A 17,491-nucleotide genomic window follows, 5' to 3' on the forward strand; every position below is an offset into this window, starting at 1 on the left:
AGTGTCTGTGTAAACAGCCGTCCTTCTGTAAGGTTTGGAAGTTTCCTGTTTAGCTTTTTAGCACTACAACTCCCTGAAGGCTTGTTCTGGGCTTTCAGAAGTAACCTGGCAGCTCATTACCAGCTTTTTATTAGCACTGGAAACCACAGGAGGGAAGCTGCAGGGTTCATCTGGAGCCCTTGGCTTTGCTTGGCGAAAGGTCTTTGTTGCCAGGTATTAGCTTGTGGGCTGCAGCACAGGGTGCAGTCCTTGGTGTTTTCATTTCACAGAAAAAACATGTTATAATCCCCTCTATACATGAAGTATCGGATCATTTCGATTACACCACGCTGGCAGGCTGAGAGGAGGGGAGAAGTCCTGCTCCTCTTGTCCTCCAAAGGTCACCATCACAAACGCAAGCCCTTCAAATCAAAGTCACAATTTGGCCAGTTTATCAAAACAACCATAAAACCTAAAAGAAAATAAGCGTGTGTGGGCTGATGGGGATATTTGGAGGTTGGCACTAACAGGGCGCTGCTTGTGCCGTTCGCAGGCATGGCGGAAGCGCTGGTTCGTGCTGCGCCGAGGCCGCATGAGCGGGAACCCCGACGTGCTGGAGTACTACAGGAACAACCACTCCAAAAAGCCCATTCGGATTATTGACCTCAATGAGTGCGAAGTGCTGAAGCACTCGGGGTCCAAGTTCATCAAGAAGGAATTTCAAAACAACTTCGTCTTCATCGTGAGAACCACCTACCGCACCTTCTACCTGGTAGCCAAAACCGAGGAGGAGATGCAGATCTGGGTGCACAACATCAGCCAGATCTGTAACTTTGGACATTTGGAAGATGGCACAGGTAGGATCATGCTCATGCTCGTTTTGGAGGGTTGGGAGGATGACCAGTGTCTGGGCTCCTCCACAGCAGCAGCCAGGGTGGGAGGAAGCATGGACCTTGCTGGGTGGTTGGGTTGGGCTGGTGGTGGGGGACTCTGTTTTCTGTAGCTCCACACAGCACTGGCATGCTGCTAAACCCTGATTCGAAACATATCAGGGATCTCTACTGCAGGGTAGAAATAATAGCTGGCCACTTGGTCTCACTTTGATGAAGCAATTCCTGCTAGAATAAACAGCAGGTCCTTAATAAGAAAAGGTACTGTTTATGTGACAAGCTGACGGAGTGTTATCTTCTGGGGCCGTTTATTTCATTACACGTCCCATATTTATTTAGTTTGGCTTAATGGAAGACACCTGTTCCAGGAAAGTGTCCTGCAAAACCCGCATTTTCTCAGGCTTTGCTGGATGTGGAATGTGCACAGACCTGGGTGTATATGCACGTATATAAATCAATGACAAAAATACTAAGCTGTCTTAGTCTGTTAATGAGAAGAAAAACAAAGAAAAGGTAGAGGATAGGAGAGTGTTAGAAGTGTGTGTCTAGACTTAAGAGATGGTTCTGCCAGTGAAGCATAAAGTCTGCCTGTTTTTTCCAGGACCTACACCTGTCTGTACTCAGTAGGGTGAATTTCTTGGAAAGCTTCCAGGAATTAACCACTCCAAGATGGATGTAGCCAGTAATTAAAGTCAGGACCTGTATCATCATTAACTTACCTTTCAGATGAGACAGCCGGGCTCAGATAACAGCAATCTGTCTTTCCCTTGACATTTCCAAGGGGCAGATACAGCCGCAATTTGAGAGCTTCATAGGAAGTGAGTCAGAACCAAGTCCTTTGCTGTGCTAGAAGGCAGTGCAGGAGCAGAAGAGGGTGGTGATGGAGGAATCCATCCCAAGGGCAGCAATATGTTTGGGGCTATCACAGCGTGGCCGGGCAGATTATGCTGCCATGGTTCCTGTGCTATGGTGCTCAGCCTAGTACTGGTGTCTGCTGCTGCCACAGAGCCATACCGTCACCTTGTGACTTGAAAGAAAACAAAATGCCATGATGAGATGTTTTATTTTAACCTATCCTCGTTCCTGGCCACCTTTAATCTTCTCTTCAGTAGTTTATTGCGAGGGGAAATGGGAGTGGAAGGAGCACTGCAGTGGTCCCGTTGTAAATGTGAGGTCTGCTCTTTTCCCATTAGAGATCACCAGGAAAAAGCACTGACATATTTTTATGTGCCAGTACAAACTGCCCATGAATGCAGCTTGCAAACCAGAGCTGGTAGTTTTGAGGGACTGGAGTCAGTAGCCCTTTGGAGCTTAGATGTAGTTAGGGATATTCAGTAACCCCCTTCCTACTCATCTGCCCTTGTTGACACTGAGATGCTGCTCCTGTGCTGCTATTTCTGCTGCAGTATTATTTTAGATATAATTTTACCAATTACTCTGAAATGAAGCTAAGTCTTTTCATGCAAAACAGAAAAAAATAAAAATAATTTTTGTCTCTAAAATGCGTGTGCAGACTGCTGCTGGCACTGTGCTGGGGATGTGCATGGGGAGATGCAATCTCTGGCAGCGGCTGCCCCAGGACAGATGCATTATACTGGGAAATGTCTGTTCTGTTGTGCTGGCACAGCGCAGCACTGCTCGTAAGACTTACCCACGGGCAATACTCAGGGTATTACTCAGTGGCATTTCTCTCCCAGCAAAGATTGCCAGTGTAGGCACTGAGGGATGAGAAGTGACAGCTCTTGCTGCGGCAGCTGGGACAGCTGACATCCCGGCTTTCTGCTCCGTTCGAGGTGGATATTATCCCCCACGTTCAGCAGTGCAGAGCGTTTGCCTTGGTTCGGTACAAAGCCTGGCACCTGAGCTTCCAGCCCCCATCGCAGACTGTGTGAGCTGAGCTTCCAGACATGCACTCACCAGAGCTCTAATGAGCTCCTAAGATCTTCTGTTCATCCTGTGGTTCCTGCAGGTCTGGGGTGGGCTCAGGTCAGGCTGCAGGACATGTTCAGATCCCCCGATTTAATTCTGCCCAGTACCACAGGTTGCACATCCTATTTCAAACAGTTGCTAATTGCTTCAGCTTTTTGGAAGCACCTAAATCCCCCAAGAGCCTGTAGTTTTAAATAAATTACCCTGAAAAATTAACATAAGAAGAGAAAAGCTCTATTAAATGCCATAATGCCTTTTTAACTTGAATGCTACAAAGTTAAAAAATAATAGTCCCTGAAATGAATCATCCAAAGAAAGACACCTCCATTGCAGGTAATTTTAATAAGCTCTTCTGTGTATTAAAATGAATCTCCAAGCCAATATTATATTGTGAAATCAATCACTCTTAATCCTCACATCTCTTAAAACTGACTGAAGCCAAAACCAAATCTGCTTTTTCTGCTTAAAGCAGAGAAAAAAAAAAAAAGTGCAGCCACAGGTTTTACGCAGTGAGTCAGCTGTAAACAGCATCCCACTGGTCCCAGTTAGGCCCAGCAGAGAAGCTGGACAAACAGTCTGACACGCCAGCAGCCAGGCGCAGCCCAAAGTTGGCAAAACCACAACCGGCCCCGTGAGAACAGTGTCCTGGTCAACACGAGAGGGGACGGCCGAGAGACGGAGGCGAAGCGTGAGCTGGGGCAGATGTCAGGAAGCACCTGGGAGGGCGGCTGTCGGGAAGGACTTGCCAGCAGCAGCCATCGTGCTGTGGCACTCGACTGCCACCAGAAACCCTGCGGGTGCTGGAGATGAGGGGGAGCTGGCACTGTCAGAGAGGCAGCTGGAGGAGAGAGGAAGAGGCCTCCATCCCTATTTTCCCACCATTTCTATGGAAAATCTTGCTTCCACCCCTGGGGAAGGTGCCCAGTGCAGCAGCTGTTCCCAGCCCCATGGGATCCATGGCCACGCAGAGGACTGAGAGGAGACTTGGGCCAAGCGGCTGGGCAGGGGAGGGGACAAAATGAGGTGGCTATGGGACATCACGGGACAGAGGGATGCTTTATCCCATATGCAGGCTGAAACCATGATTAAGTGACACAATATGGCAGCTTTTCATTGCAGAAACTGCTGTGAAAGGAGTTGAGCCTTTTCCATGAGGAAGCCCTACTCTTGAAGGTTGTAGGCGTGCATCGATTGCTCCCCCAAGCCATGCCTTGGCAGGCAGCTCCTCAGTCCAAGGCAGACCTTTTGTCTTGGGTTCCCTCTTCGCTTCTTCCACAGATTGTGGAAATGCCTTGCTCCAGATGCAGCCCTCACCTGGAGGTCCCTGCCCATCTCCATCGCGCCCCTGCTGCTCTGCTCTCTCCCACAGCACCCAGTGCAGCCTGATGTCCCTTGGGAAGCCCCTTGCTGGTGCCTTTCCGGCACAGTGCCTGGACTGGGGCGTTGGCAGAGTCACCCCAAGTGACAGGTTACCTTTGGGTTCCTCTTGGCTGCTGGCAGTTGGATTAGAGCCTTCCAGTGCTGAAAGGGGGAGATGGAGAGGGACTCTTGATCAGGGGTGGAGGGATAGGATGAGGTGTAACGGTTTTAAGCTGGAAGAGGGGAGATTTAGACTACATATCAGGAGAAATGTTTTCCTGTGCGGGTGGTGAGGCAGTGGCCCAGGTTGCCCAGAGAAGCTGTGGATGCCCCATCCCTGGAGGGGTTCAAGGCCAGGCTGGATGAGGCTTTGACTTTCCTCATCAATTCAGGGCAGAGATTTTTTTGGGTTAGTACCCACTGAAGCAGTTATTTTGGCAGCCAAAGCCTCCCACTGTCTCTCTGGCAAAGGGGAGGGCAGGCACCAAACCTCTTCTCTGCCTTCTCCCAGTTTCAAGTGGCCATGCATAATTTATTCTAGCCAGCTGCTGTTGTGGTACAAGCCTAATGCACACTGATTTGGTTACCAGCAGAGCTGGCAGGGACAGGGACGGTCTGTTAGGAGCTGGCTGCGGGTCCCTGAGCCCCTGAAGGTTAGAAAAAGGCAGATCTGCGCTGTCCCCATCCCTCCCTCCTGCTCTCAGCGGTTGCCATGTGGTCTGCAGCTCGCAGCCTCTCCTGATGGGATAATCCGTGGCTAAAGCCTGTGAGTACCAGATGGAGTTCAGGGCTGTTCGTTCTCTGTGTTAATAACCCAGAATGTCATTAATTTCTCTTTCTTATGCATTGTGGTGGGTTTTAGTTGGTTTTTGTTTCTTTGAAATGTAGTCAGATGGTGATATGAACATGCTTTTCCAAGATCCCTACAGTTAGCCCGGTGCATATTTGATCATCCTCAGCTTGTAAAACAGCTCTCTGAGTCCAAGATTTGAAAGCGGAGTTACCGTCTGAGCCAGCACAATGAACAAGAGAAAAGTTATTTTTCAGCTGGGAAGGCTGCAGCCCTCAGCTCTGCTTTGCAAATGTGAAACCCTGTAAAAGCCATTCCTCCCAGATGCTCACTGCTGAAATCCTGCTGCTATAAGCACCTGCTCAAAATTAAGCAAATGCTTTGCTTAAGCTTGATATTAAGCATGTGCTGATGTGCTTTGCTGAGCTGGGGTCCACCACTGCCCCAAAGCCAACAGCAGGAGCAGCGAGTGAGGCAGTACCGGTAGATGGGAAGGAAAGAGGCAGCTCCCGCCCCAGTTTAAAGGGATGAGCTGTGGGGTAGTGCAGGGAGACAAGATCAGTTGTTTTACTCTTCTTCTGGGATCAGAAAAATGATGGAGTGAAGCCGACTGCGGCTGGTGTGGAAGTCTGGGTCACAAGAGGGATTTTTTGTGTTTAGGGATGTTGCTGTCTCACCACCCAAGTCCTGGCAGCGCTCTCCATCCCTCCTGACCCTCTTGCATGTAGACCTAGCACCTCCCAGGGTTGAGAAGCGACTACAGCAACCCAGTGCGGTGCCGAGGCTTGTTGCTATGTTGAGCTGAGGTAGAACCTGCTGGAGGATCTCGGGACCTCACTGCACAGCGCAGGACCTGGCCCGCAGCATGCACACAGATGGTCAGGGGCTGTTTCCCAGCATTTCCAGCAAATTCTGGATTTCAGTGTTACGGAAATCTGCCTTCTTCCTACACTTTAAAGGCATTTTTTTGTTTGGTGTCATTTTATCAGCAGTACCTGGTTTCTTGTGTGGGGTTTTTCATTTTGAAGAAGGGTTTTGCAGCGTTAACTCAGGCAGTGTCCGCGCTTCAGCCAGAGGGATGGGTACCCACTGCCGACCCCGTGGGTGTCAGGGACAGCGGGGGCACCCAGCAAGCACTGCCTGATCCCCAGCAGCCCTGGTGAGGGAACCACCATGCAGCAACCTGAAGCTTAATTAGAAAAATCATATTCTCTAATTGAGAGCTTGTGCTTCTGATGCCTCTTGCTGGAGCAGATGCCTTTGGGGAGCTGTTCTGCAAAGCCACCCCAGGACCTTCCCGCTCCACAGCGGGATTTCCACATTGCACTGAGTACTCAATTTTTTGAGTCAAAACACCCCAAAAGCTGGGCCAGAGGCTGTGCTTCACCCTAACTCTGTGCAGCTCAGCCCTCACTCCTTCATCCCTCCTGCCCAGCATCCCTGGCTCTCTAGCAGAGATGGAGGCTGGGAGAGCACCAGGACCAGACCTGTCTCTGCTGCCTGCCAGTGCTCAGGTGACACGGGTGCTGAGTGTCCCTTTTCTCAGCAGAGCCAACAAGCCTCCAGCTGGGCAATAGCAGCTGCACCGCAGCCCTCGTGGCTTTGATGTCCAGCCTGAAGAGGCACAAGGAGTTTGCAGAAAAGTTCACACGTGCTTCTCTGAAGTCAAATTCAGCTGCTCCAGGAGTGGCAAAGCTCAGTTTTGTCCAGATCTAGAAAGTGGGAAGAAATCCGTCCCTTTCCTTGTCACCATGAATTTGAAGTGTTGGAGGTTAATAATTAATTATTTTGCATTAGAGGGGTCGTAAGAAATACTTGATAAAACAGACTGCTCTACCTCAGCACTTTCCTCAGCAGAGGTTTCTTCACTTCCCAGGCTCCTCTCTCCCAAGAATCAGTTTTTGCTTTGACCCACTGCCGCTTTGGGGTAAAACATCCCTTGTGCAAAAGCCAAGTGGCGATGGCCAGGAGAGGCAGTGGGCCAGGGTGGGTCAGAGCCATCCCTCAGCCAGGGTCATCCGTTCTCACTGCAGGTTCTGTGGAGAGCCTGTCCCACACGACCTCGTCCCCGCAGCCATCACCGGCTGCCTCCACCCATGCCTCCCGCATTGCCGACCCCTCCTTCTCGGTTGACCACACTGCTGCTGATGTGTCCGCCGCGGAGGAGACCCCCAGCGAGTCGGAGTCGGTCTTCCTCCCTGACTACCTCTTCCTCTCCAACTGCGAGTCGGGCAAGCTCAGCCACAACAGGTAGGTCTGGGGTCTGCCGGGTGCGTCGGGCTGGAGCCACCCTCTGCCTGCCCAGTGATGCCCTGGGAAACTGGGACAAATGGGTCCTTGAGCCCTGCCGCTCAGGGTAGGCTCCCAAGCACAGCAGGGGACTATCAGCCTAATCCAATTTACAGGGGGCTTTTCATAGCGCGGATTAGCAGTCGAGCATCATATGTTGGTCCTGGTCCTTTCCAGGGTGAGTGGCTGGGGGCCTCACATATGGCCTCCCTCCAGATGCCCTTTTGCTGCTGGCTGATGCCCAAGGTGCTCCATGAAATGCCCTGTCCCCCAGCCCAGCTCAGGGGGTACCTTCCGCAGCCCTAGGGAAGGGACAGATTTTGTGCCGAGCTGTGGGGTTGTTTTTATTTTGCTGTGCGCTTGCTCTGTTGCAACCAGGAGAAAAGGGAAGCGTGGGTCCTGACCTCTGTCTCTGTGCAGGTGTGACAGCTGGTCGAATTCGGACAGATCTCTGGAACAAACCTCATCGGATGATGTTTTTGTCGACTCCCAGCCTTCCTTGTACCTTGTACAGCCATCCAGCACTGGCACTGTGCACCAGGATGGGGCCCCGTTGGCAAATCCCAGCACCGTGTCCAGAAGCATAGACATTAGTGGGCCACCCAGTGACTTTTCCTCTTCTTCTCCACTGCTGGGGACGCCGCTGACGCCAACCTTTCAGATTGACAAGAGCCAAAACGCGCTGCCCTATGGCATAACCCAGCTGGACATCCTGTCCAACACGCCCCCGCCACGGCCGCCCAAGCCAACCCACTTCTCGGACAGGAGAGGGGATGAGGTGGGCAGCGGAGCCCTCCAGAACGGGCACGCGGGGATCTGCCGGGCTCAGGTCACTCTGGTGCCCAGGAGGATCTCCTTGTCCAGCTTAGACAATGTGAGGAACTGGAAAGGTGAGTGCATTTCCCAGAGCCAGCAAAGAAGGACCAGTGTGAGGGATGGAGCTGCTCACAATGCACAGTGGGTGCCCACCTCCAGTCCTGCCTCCCTGTCCTCCCCGCTGTGAAATCACACCCCACCCAAAGCAACCTGAAATGCTCGTTTCAAATTAGTTAGCCAGCAGGATTCAGACCTGCCCCTCGCATTCAGCTCCTGCTCTGTAAAAGCCCCTCAGGGTGTACATATGGGCAGAAATTTGCCCCCTCCCTCTCCAAAAAAGAAAGCAGCGGAAAAAAAATGAAAACCCAGCCGCTGCCTCAGGCAATGCCGAACTCCATTTCTGCAGGTCAAAATGTGGGCTTGCACATGGGAAATGCCTTTGCAGCTGCTTTGCTACGTCCAGTCCCTTCCATAACAGCAGCGTGTCTTTTCATGGCTTAGAGTAAAGAACAGGAAGCCACAGAGACGCTGGGGACAGGATGTAATCCTGGTTGAACCAGGGACTCTGTGTGTCCTTGAGCAAATCTCCCTCTGTCCTTGCACTTCAGCCAGCGTAGCCCGAAAACCCGCTGCAGAGCAAGGCTCTGCTGCAAAGCGAGTTCTGCTCTGAGCTACTGTGACTTTTCCACTTGTTCTTAAAACACCATAATCTCAAAAAAAAAAAAAAAAACAAACAAAAAAACCAAAACAAAACCAAAAAACCCAAAAAAACCCCACCAAAAAAACTCTACAACCAGTCAAAAACCCAGAACATCAAGGTGTCAAAAACCAGCATAAGAGAAAGCTTTATTTTGTGGAGCCACAGAACAGAGGGAGGCAGCTGGAATACCTGGCTGTGAATCATCAAACATTTTGCAGTGACGTGTCATTTTTTTATAAGGAAGAAAATTGTTATTTTTAAGGACAAGCATCCTTTAGACTCCTGTAGTTGGAATGACCAACTGGTGTTTGGGGCCGTTAGATCTTGCTCTTAAAGCTCAGAAGCAAAAGCAAGGAGACCTCTGTCCAACCTGTTTATCAGTGTACAGACAATTCTTGGAAGGTTTCTGGAGAAACACCCATCCCTGGAACCGGTGTTCTTCATTATCAGTTACGTTTGGCTGCTCCCTGAGAGGTGCCGCTCTTGCTTCTGCACGTGTGTGGCTCTGACGCTGCCAGCGCGCTTGAGACAGTCAATGTTCCTCCATCCCAGTTTACGCCAAAATGTTTTTAAGAGGATTAAGTGGCCGAATGTCATGTTCCGAGCCGTGCTGCAAGGTTATCTCTGCCTGACGGGGGCAGCAATGAATTAATAAGAGCTGCTATTCTCCTTACCCTAAGTGCAGCTGAAACTGTTTGAAAGGTTAAATTCTGAATTAAAATGCGTTTCGCAGGAAAGATGGGAAAAAGAATCAGGGAGAAAGCAGCTCCTCAGCAGCAGCTCATCACCAGCTCCCAGAGTGAGCCCACTCGAGTTATTTATTTTATTTTTTTTGCCCTTGGCAGCCTGTAAAAGCTGAGCAGCTGTAATTAACCCAGGGCAAAGGCAGTGCCATGAAGGGGGATGAGCTGGACCCGTGTAAGGCACCTGTGTCATGGCATCTGCTGGAGTGCTGTGCCTGAATGTCGGTTTTTTTTTTTTGGCCAAACTAATAAATTAATGTAGTTGTCCCAGGACGGTGACTGTCTATGTGAATATACATCTGCACTAACAGTATTGCTTTGTTCTTGTTGAGCACTTTCACCTTTTATGCTGGTACCACCCCAAAGATCCCCAGATGCAGCGCTGACATCTCCGCTGTAAGAGTGGGGACTGGATTAACATGGTTGCAGGGTTTTAAGGCATTCCCACAGAAAATCCTTTTCCAGAAAAGGGTGGTAGTTGTAAGCATCTCGAAGCTGATCATCTATGCTCTGAATACTGAATTTCAATTTTTTTTACCTTTGGTTTCAAAAATAAAATTGACTTACACCAAGACCAAGGCCAGCCTGCACAAGTGGACACTGTGACCTTTTCTCTGGCTGTTTGTTCCCCATCAGCTTGAGCCACGTGCACCACATCAGCATTTCTGGGCGACAAGGAGGAGAATTTATCTCTTACCGTTAAGTTCCCCCGTGCACCCTCTGCACAATAACATGTGCTTCCCTGGCACCTTACATACGAGGCTCCCAAATAACTTTCCAAACAATAATGGATTAATATTCCCCACACTCCCTTTTCATATAATTTCCCCAATTTGACAGATGGGAAAACAGAGCAGGACTAGAGGAGCTGGGTTGAAATTTTTGCTTCGTTTGTTGCTCTCCGTGCCCCACCAATCTTTGTCCCCAAAGAAGTGTAAATTACAGCTGGATTAGACATGAACATGTTCCTTGGTTTCATCATACTTAAAATAGATGTAATCACTCTTGAAATGCTACTGAGTTGGTTCTGGTCTTAAGCGTCATTGGATTTCCTCATTTAGAAGAAATACCAGGACTTAACGGAATCTTTATAAAGCTCTGATTATTTTAGAGCTATATGCTTTACTCCAGAATCATCTCCGTAAGGTTGCACTGCCTTATCACATTTTTAATCACTTTTTTTTTCCTTGTAGCAGACATGGAAGGCAGTTCCTTAAGAAGTCGGGATAAGAGGCTTAGCTTGAATTTGGTGAGTACTCTGCTCGCATACATTTAAAACACCAGCACACGACAAACTTCAGAAAACGAATCGTTTCACATCCTGATATTCAATCATTCCTCTTCTGTGTTCGGCAGAAGAATAAAAAATGGAAGAAGCACTTGGCTTTAGGCAACTTCTGTGCTGCTTCTTCACAGCCTCAAGAAGCCTTTGAGAGAGGAGGAAGGGGGAGGCCACAACCCTGAGCACCCTGTTTTTAAAGCAGGTGAACCCAGGTCTGGTGTGAAAAGCATACTAGTAGCCTTGAGAATTAAACTGTTGGCCAAGAGCACCTGAGAAAACTGCAGATCTCTTGAAAAAAGGGTCTAAAGAAGCCTATCGCTTCGTGGTCCTGAGGGCTATCTCCTCTTTAGGACATAGGAAAGTCTCTGCTGTCAAAGCACCTGTAACTCAGGGTCAGTCCAAAGCCTCCTGGCTCAGCTGTGGCTGTATGTAGCCCCATCACACATCAGATAGCCGGTCTGTGGCGCTGGATGCTGGCTTCTGGGAGGGAGATCCTTTGCTGCTCGTATGTGGTGGGCAAGTTGTGTTTTTTCTCCCCTTTGAAAGCTTGCAAGGTTTGTAATGAATCCCCCTCACCACTCAGCCAGCATTAACCTGCATGAAACGAATTTCTGCTTTTTATTCTCAGCTATTAGAAGCGACTCACAGGTCTTTGCATCTGCTCTCTCAGCTTCCACATTTGCAAAAATCTAGTTCATCGGATGTTCTCCTTTCAGATGTCTTTTTGTAGGAAGGAGCCTCCTTCACTTTATAGGTCAGAATTACTGCCGGGAGAGGCAAGTGCAGCCTCACCGAAGTTGGAGGATTTAACCTACTTAAGTCACCGATAAGTTTGGTTCTAGTTTCCAGCAAGGACTTGCAAAGCTCAGAAGCGGACTTCTCCAAAGCTGGAGCATGCATCTGAACTCATGCGTTTGTCTCGGGTCTTTCCAGCTTGTGCCTCTCGGGAGGGTCACTGTGGGACTCCGCTGGCCTGGGGCTCGGCTCGGAGCTGTTGCCAGCCCACAGCACCTCTTGGCTCACAGGAGGTTAGCTATTAATTTATCGACCCGTTTCTCTTTCTTTTCCTCCTCTGCTCCTGAAGCCCTGTCGGTTCTCCCCGCTCTACTCCACCGCTTTGGACAGCACAGAGGACAGCTACGTGCCCATGCGCCCCAGCACCTCTCCCTCCGCGCCCGGCTCCGACTGTTCACCCGACGGCTACATCCCCATGAGCCCCGGCTCAGCCACCTTCACCTTCCCTGTCGTCAGTACTGAAAAACTCACCAGCCCATTACCTGAGCTTCCCTCAGACCTGGAGCCCCCTCCGGTGAACCGAGACCTCAAGCCTCGGAGGAAATGTAAGCCCAGACCTAAAGTGCCATTGGCAGCCAGGCAGCCCTGGTGGCAGGGACACGGGTGACCTCTTTTGATAGTGTCCTTGGTGCATTTTAAAGCATTTCCCACTCTAGAAGAGGGATTGAATTGCTGTGTAAGTGGCTTATAGTACTGTAGCGTGGGATGGTTCTGCAGGGTGGTCTGTGAGCAGAGGAAGAGCGCCCGCGCCTACTTTTGCAGTCGAAGACCGGGTGGTTGTTAGCGTGGTGCATGGCTTCAGATCCAGTCTGACTGCAAATGACCAAATGGATGGAGCCTTGGAGAGACAGCAGACTAAATCCTGCTGCTCTGAAATACATGTGCTGCTGTCTCACCGGCTCCCTGACCTGCCAGGAATGGGACATCCCAACACTCAAATCCCCAAACTTGATGTGTGGGCTGTTGATTAAACCTCTGTTGGGTAGGAATTTCCTGCAGATGCTTTTACTGATAGGAATTTTCCACTCTCGCTTTTCATGGCATCTCCATGTACTTTCAGAGGATATACTGGGGACAAAATTCAGCTTTGCAGTGGAGAAATTCCCTAAGCCCAGCCTACGTTAAAGCTGTTTGGGCTGCAGAGCCACCAGGCTGCTCAGAAATTGGTTCAGGAGATGCTGCTGTGAAGTGAGGATGGAAATTCAGACCATTGCCAGGAAGCAAAGCAAGCTCAGGTCCTTTCTTAGAGGGTTTTGAGAATGGGGTGGAAAATGTACGTTGGCTGGTGAGAGGAATGATCTTGATCTCCACACGTAGGAACTTTCTGTTTAGAAGAGAGCCCAAAACCTGTTTTGACCTGTATATGCATATGCGGAGCAGGTTTGGGGCAAGCACCCGGATCTTATGGGGCATTTGCTCTCCTTATGCCTGTTGTATTTATTCTGTTGTTTTAGGGTAAATGAGGGACTTTGCTTTCCAGCACTGACTGACGTGGTCATTTGTTACTGATTTCTGTTTTGGTTATATCAGCTGTGTTCTGTGAAATACTCTGTGAGTTTCTTGCTGTTAATATAGAACTGCGTTTTTCTAAACAGCCTGTACTTTTCATTAGCTCTGCTATTGGAGATGTAGATTCTTTTGTATCTCCTTGCAGCACGGCCACCTCCTCTGGACTTGAGGAACCTCTCCACAATCCGGGAGCATGCTGCCGTGACCAGGATGTGGACTGTGCCTTAGTAAGTCAACAAGAAACCTGCCGTTGCAATCTTTTAAGCATTAACATCATGGAATGGAGTTAAAAATAACTTATCGCATCCCACAAGAAACAGTTTCCTGGCAAAGTCCACAAACAAAAATTCCCCAGGGCTCCTTCCAGCATCCCCCAGGCTTTTGCTGTCTCTAAAAATCAAGGCTCCCTTTCATGATGGGCAACAACACGGAGTGATGCTCAGTCTGTTTTGAAGTTTCCTTTTGCAAAGACCAGAGCTGGTCTGCACTCTGGTGTGGCTGCTGCAATGGCTAACAGCTTCACCTGCCTTCATTATTTTTTTTTTCAAAGCGATAGAGCCATTTTTGTTCCTGAAAATTAATATAGCAAAGGAGAACCAGACAAGATAAAGATCTGCCTGACTTGTAGCCTGGGTGTAGACTTCTGAACCGCCACACAGCAATTCAGAATTGAGACGTTGGGGTGACCTTGTGTCACCAGAAATTAGTTTGTGGGGTAAAACAAATGCTTTTGGTCCCAAGGCCCAGGTAGTAAGAACAGATGATATTGCTGGGCTCCAAGGGCAGGGAAAGTCTCATCTTCAGGGAGCTGGTGAGCAGGGGAGGACTGCAGCCTGCGGGCTGGGGGGATCTTGGCACTGCAGGGCAAGGCTGACAGCAGAGCCAGCTGTGCTGAAGTGTGCCTGCAAAAGCCAGGAATTCAGGAATTCCCTCCTCTGCATACCCTGGGCACTCTGGAAAATGTGAGGTTTCGCTAGCACGAGCGCCAGACAGGGCGTTTCCACTCCCTCGCCTCAGGGAGTCATTTGGAGGGCAAAAGGCACACGAGATGGGCAGTTTCTCCATTGCAGACCCTCCTCTCAGCCATCCAGTCCAAAGCTGGTGAAGGCTTTCAGCACTGCCTGCCACGTGCTGCCTGCCAGGGAAACCCCGGTAGCCTGCCTCCCGAGCATCCCTGCCAGAGCGCTGTGCTTAATTAGTGTCCTGAAGGATAACGAGCTTGGAGAGGGAGTTTGCATGTTTTACATTAACAAAACTAAAAAAGAAGTATGCCCGGAACTAATAAAGCAAAAGGAATGATACTGGTCATGCTGCACCAAGTGGCCATCTAATTTCCTGAGAACTAACCCCACTGTGCTAGCCTGCAATAATTAACTCACCATATGCTTCTGACAGTTATTTTAGTGGAAAAGATATTCTCCTAAAAGGGCTGAGTTGCAGCCATCTCTGTGCAGCCATACAGACCGCATGTGTTTACACTGCGTTCAGAGCCAGACAAGTTCCTCTGCGTGCACCTCCAGCAGCTGATTCATCCACATCAGCCTCCAAAATGTGGATACCCGCACAACGATGTAGCTGCCCCATCAGAACATATTACCCAAATGAATTACACCAGTCTCTGTGCCCCTTGCTGGAGAACTGCTCCAATGTTTTATGCTTTCTGTCATGCCAGAGATGGCAAACTTTCATAAATCCCAGGGAAAAATAAAAAAATCAACACATTGGCAATATAGCACACTTTTTCTCGAACTAAGAAGTGTTTTTGGACATCCTCTCCATAAAGGCTGCAGCGTTAGTGTCAGTTTATTCACCATATGGACTGTGTCAGGCTTTGGCTTCATTTCAGAGCATCTGTAAGATGCTTCCTTAACCTCTCCTGTGTTTTTCTTCATAGCAATCGAATGAGCTTTATCTCACCAGAAAGAGACGGTATTAATTCAGCAAGAATATTTGCCAATTCAGTTTCCGGAGAAGAGGAAGAAAGTTACATTCATATGGTAATCTTCATTTTCACACAGCCATCCTTTGCTTTATTCTGCTCTGTCACTTTGATGGAGAATGCAGAAGTTTGTTTTCTAAGAAAAAATGTTGAGGAGGTTTGTCCTTTGCCTTCTGTTTTTTTTTTTTTTAAAATGATGAAACGGTTTTAAACCAAAGACACTGGGACCAATTTATGGAGAGATAAGGGAAGCCCTTCTTCTGCTCTGCAGAACTCAGCTGTTCGCCCACGAATGTTGCTGAGCAGTTCCAAGAGATCACAGGGATCAGCCATATTTACATGAGAACTCATTAAGGCAAAGGAAAATTAAATCTTTTCACCTTTTAAAAGTGTGCCCCACAAAATCTCCTAGGAAATGACAGAAAGCCGTTAGTGCACTTCCTAAAGAAACACACCAAATATTGTGCAGAAACAGAACACCCATTAAGGTCTCATCGCTTCTGCTTTGGCTGGTGCCACTAACCCCACTTCCCATCCCACGAAAGAAGAACATCTGGCTTTGTGGCTTCCTTTTCTTCATTCCCTCTTTAGCCATATCTTGCAAAAGACCAGAATCTCAGTTTCCTTTGAATTTTAGGTGGAAATAGATCTCAAATTCCTTGATCTGAGCCAGTGTGTACAGATTTGGCTCTGTAGCCAAAGCCCAATGGCAATGGCTATAGAAATATATCGCAAAACTGACCGCAATCTCCATGAACCATAGTCTCAAAGTTTAACCCATACCTCTACGGGATCAAAATCTGCTCAGGAGGGCAGTTCCAGTTGTAACTACTTCCCATTCGATTTTTCCAGTCAAACAAAACCTTCCATACATTTGTGGTCACCTGTGATTTTCCTGAGATTAATTTTCAGTTGCTAGATTTGAAGAGTTATCATCATTTCTTCAAATTCATAGAATGATGATAGTTAAGAGGACACCTCTGCAAATCTGAGCCTTCCAAGGACTTGGGTTGAGAAGGTGGGCACAACTCCTTCCTGATAACATTGAATGAAAATCAGCCTGGTTTTGCCATAATTACCAGGAGAAAAAGGCTCTCGATTTCTATTAATCAGTGTTATTCTGGGGTTAGTTACCAAATGCACACTTGGCATAGAAAATTATGTGGATGCTGACCCTCCTCACTCGTATTCTGCCAGACGAGTCTCCCACCTCAGAGTTGTACTTCCTTTTAGGATCATGTTTTAAGACTATTTAAAGTTTCTCTTCTTTCCCCGACAGGAACACAGACAGGCAACATCTCCATACAGCGGTGCTTTTCCATGGACAAGGAAATCTAACCTTGATTATTTAGCGTTGGATTTTAATTCTGCTTCCCCATCCCCTGTACAGAAGGTACGAGTCACCTGAAAAACCCCACAGCTGCCAAACTTTTTGTCTGCGGGGAGGAAAACAAGACCAAGAGTCCCACTCTGCTAGGTGCCCAAAGCATCAGGATGAAGCCAGTCGTGTTTCCAGCGAACTGCATTTGTGGCAGGCTCAGGATTAATATAATAAAAGCACTATTGGGGTGGTGACAAGGTGTCCCTGGCTCCCTGGGATGCCATTGACAAGAGGGCACGAGGCTGCGCTGGGATGTGCAGCCATGAGGGCTCGTGGGGAAGCTCGTTGGTGTTTGCAGGATCTCTGCTTGCTCTTTCATTTTCACCAAGCCTCCACAAGCCCTTTCCTGCTAGTTTTCCCCCAAATCTCTTTGCAGTGACAAGTTTACAGCCCCATAATAAATTCAGGGGGTAAAACCGTACCATCTCTTGTAACATGGCAAAATGTGCATCTTTATTCTTGCATCGCCAAAAGCATTTCAATTTCCTTAGCAATGCTAAGAAAATACATTCCTTGTTCCAAAGAGCTTATAACCTGCCCAGGTGGTGGGTAGGTACCACTGCAGAGCATTGAACTGTTGTTGGTTTGGGCTGTTTTATGTCCTGTGTATCATTTTCCCCATCAACTAATATTCCTGGATGCAAAAAAACTCAAGATTCCTACACTTTCTTATCTAAACGTTGCCTGCAGTTCAAATGCAGTTAGGTTATCCCTGCAGCAGGCTCACTTGGATGAGGATGATTATCTGCATGGAAATAGCCAGAACAGCACGTTTCCCTCGCTCGCTGTGCTGGGCTGAGTGACAGGGTGACGGATGGATAATTACAGCTGAAGCAGGCTGTAAGGCAATGCTTCTGTCAGCTGATGTCACTGTGAGCTTCAAGGTGAAGTGAAGCAATTGAGGAAGAAGGGAAAGGGAAAATAGAAAGTCAAGCCAAGTTTCACTAGCATCCCTTTTCAATCCTAAAATCATTATGTTTGGTTTTTTCTTTTCTCTCCCACAGAAACCTTTTCTCTCTGAGGAGCAGAGAGTGGACTATGTCCAGGTAGATGAACAGAAGACTCAAGCTTTACAGAACACTAAGCAGGA

At 48.6% G+C, this 17,491-nt stretch overlaps 1 protein-coding gene across 1 annotated transcript; it reads left to right on the plus strand.

The window, feature by feature from the left end:
- Nucleotides 1-532: 532 nt before the first annotated feature.
- On the plus strand, nt 533-17,485 carry GAB3 (GRB2-associated binding protein 3; the record flags this gene model as incomplete). The annotated part of the gene is made up of 9 exons (XM_010085660.1): nt 533-836; nt 6,981-7,197; nt 7,657-8,126; nt 10,689-10,744; nt 11,862-12,117; nt 13,227-13,308; nt 14,976-15,078; nt 16,300-16,413; nt 17,406-17,485. Coding segments are annotated over 9 exons (1,682 nt in total), but the record flags the coding sequence as incomplete, so codon positions are not given.
- Nucleotides 17,486-17,491: the final 6 nt, after the last annotated feature.

Source organism: Pterocles gutturalis, unplaced genomic scaffold, assembly GCF_000699245.1.
Source record: "Pterocles gutturalis isolate BGI_N339 unplaced genomic scaffold, ASM69924v1 scaffold18075, whole genome shotgun sequence".
Lineage (NCBI taxonomy): Eukaryota > Metazoa > Chordata > Aves > Pterocliformes > Pteroclidae > Pterocles > Pterocles gutturalis.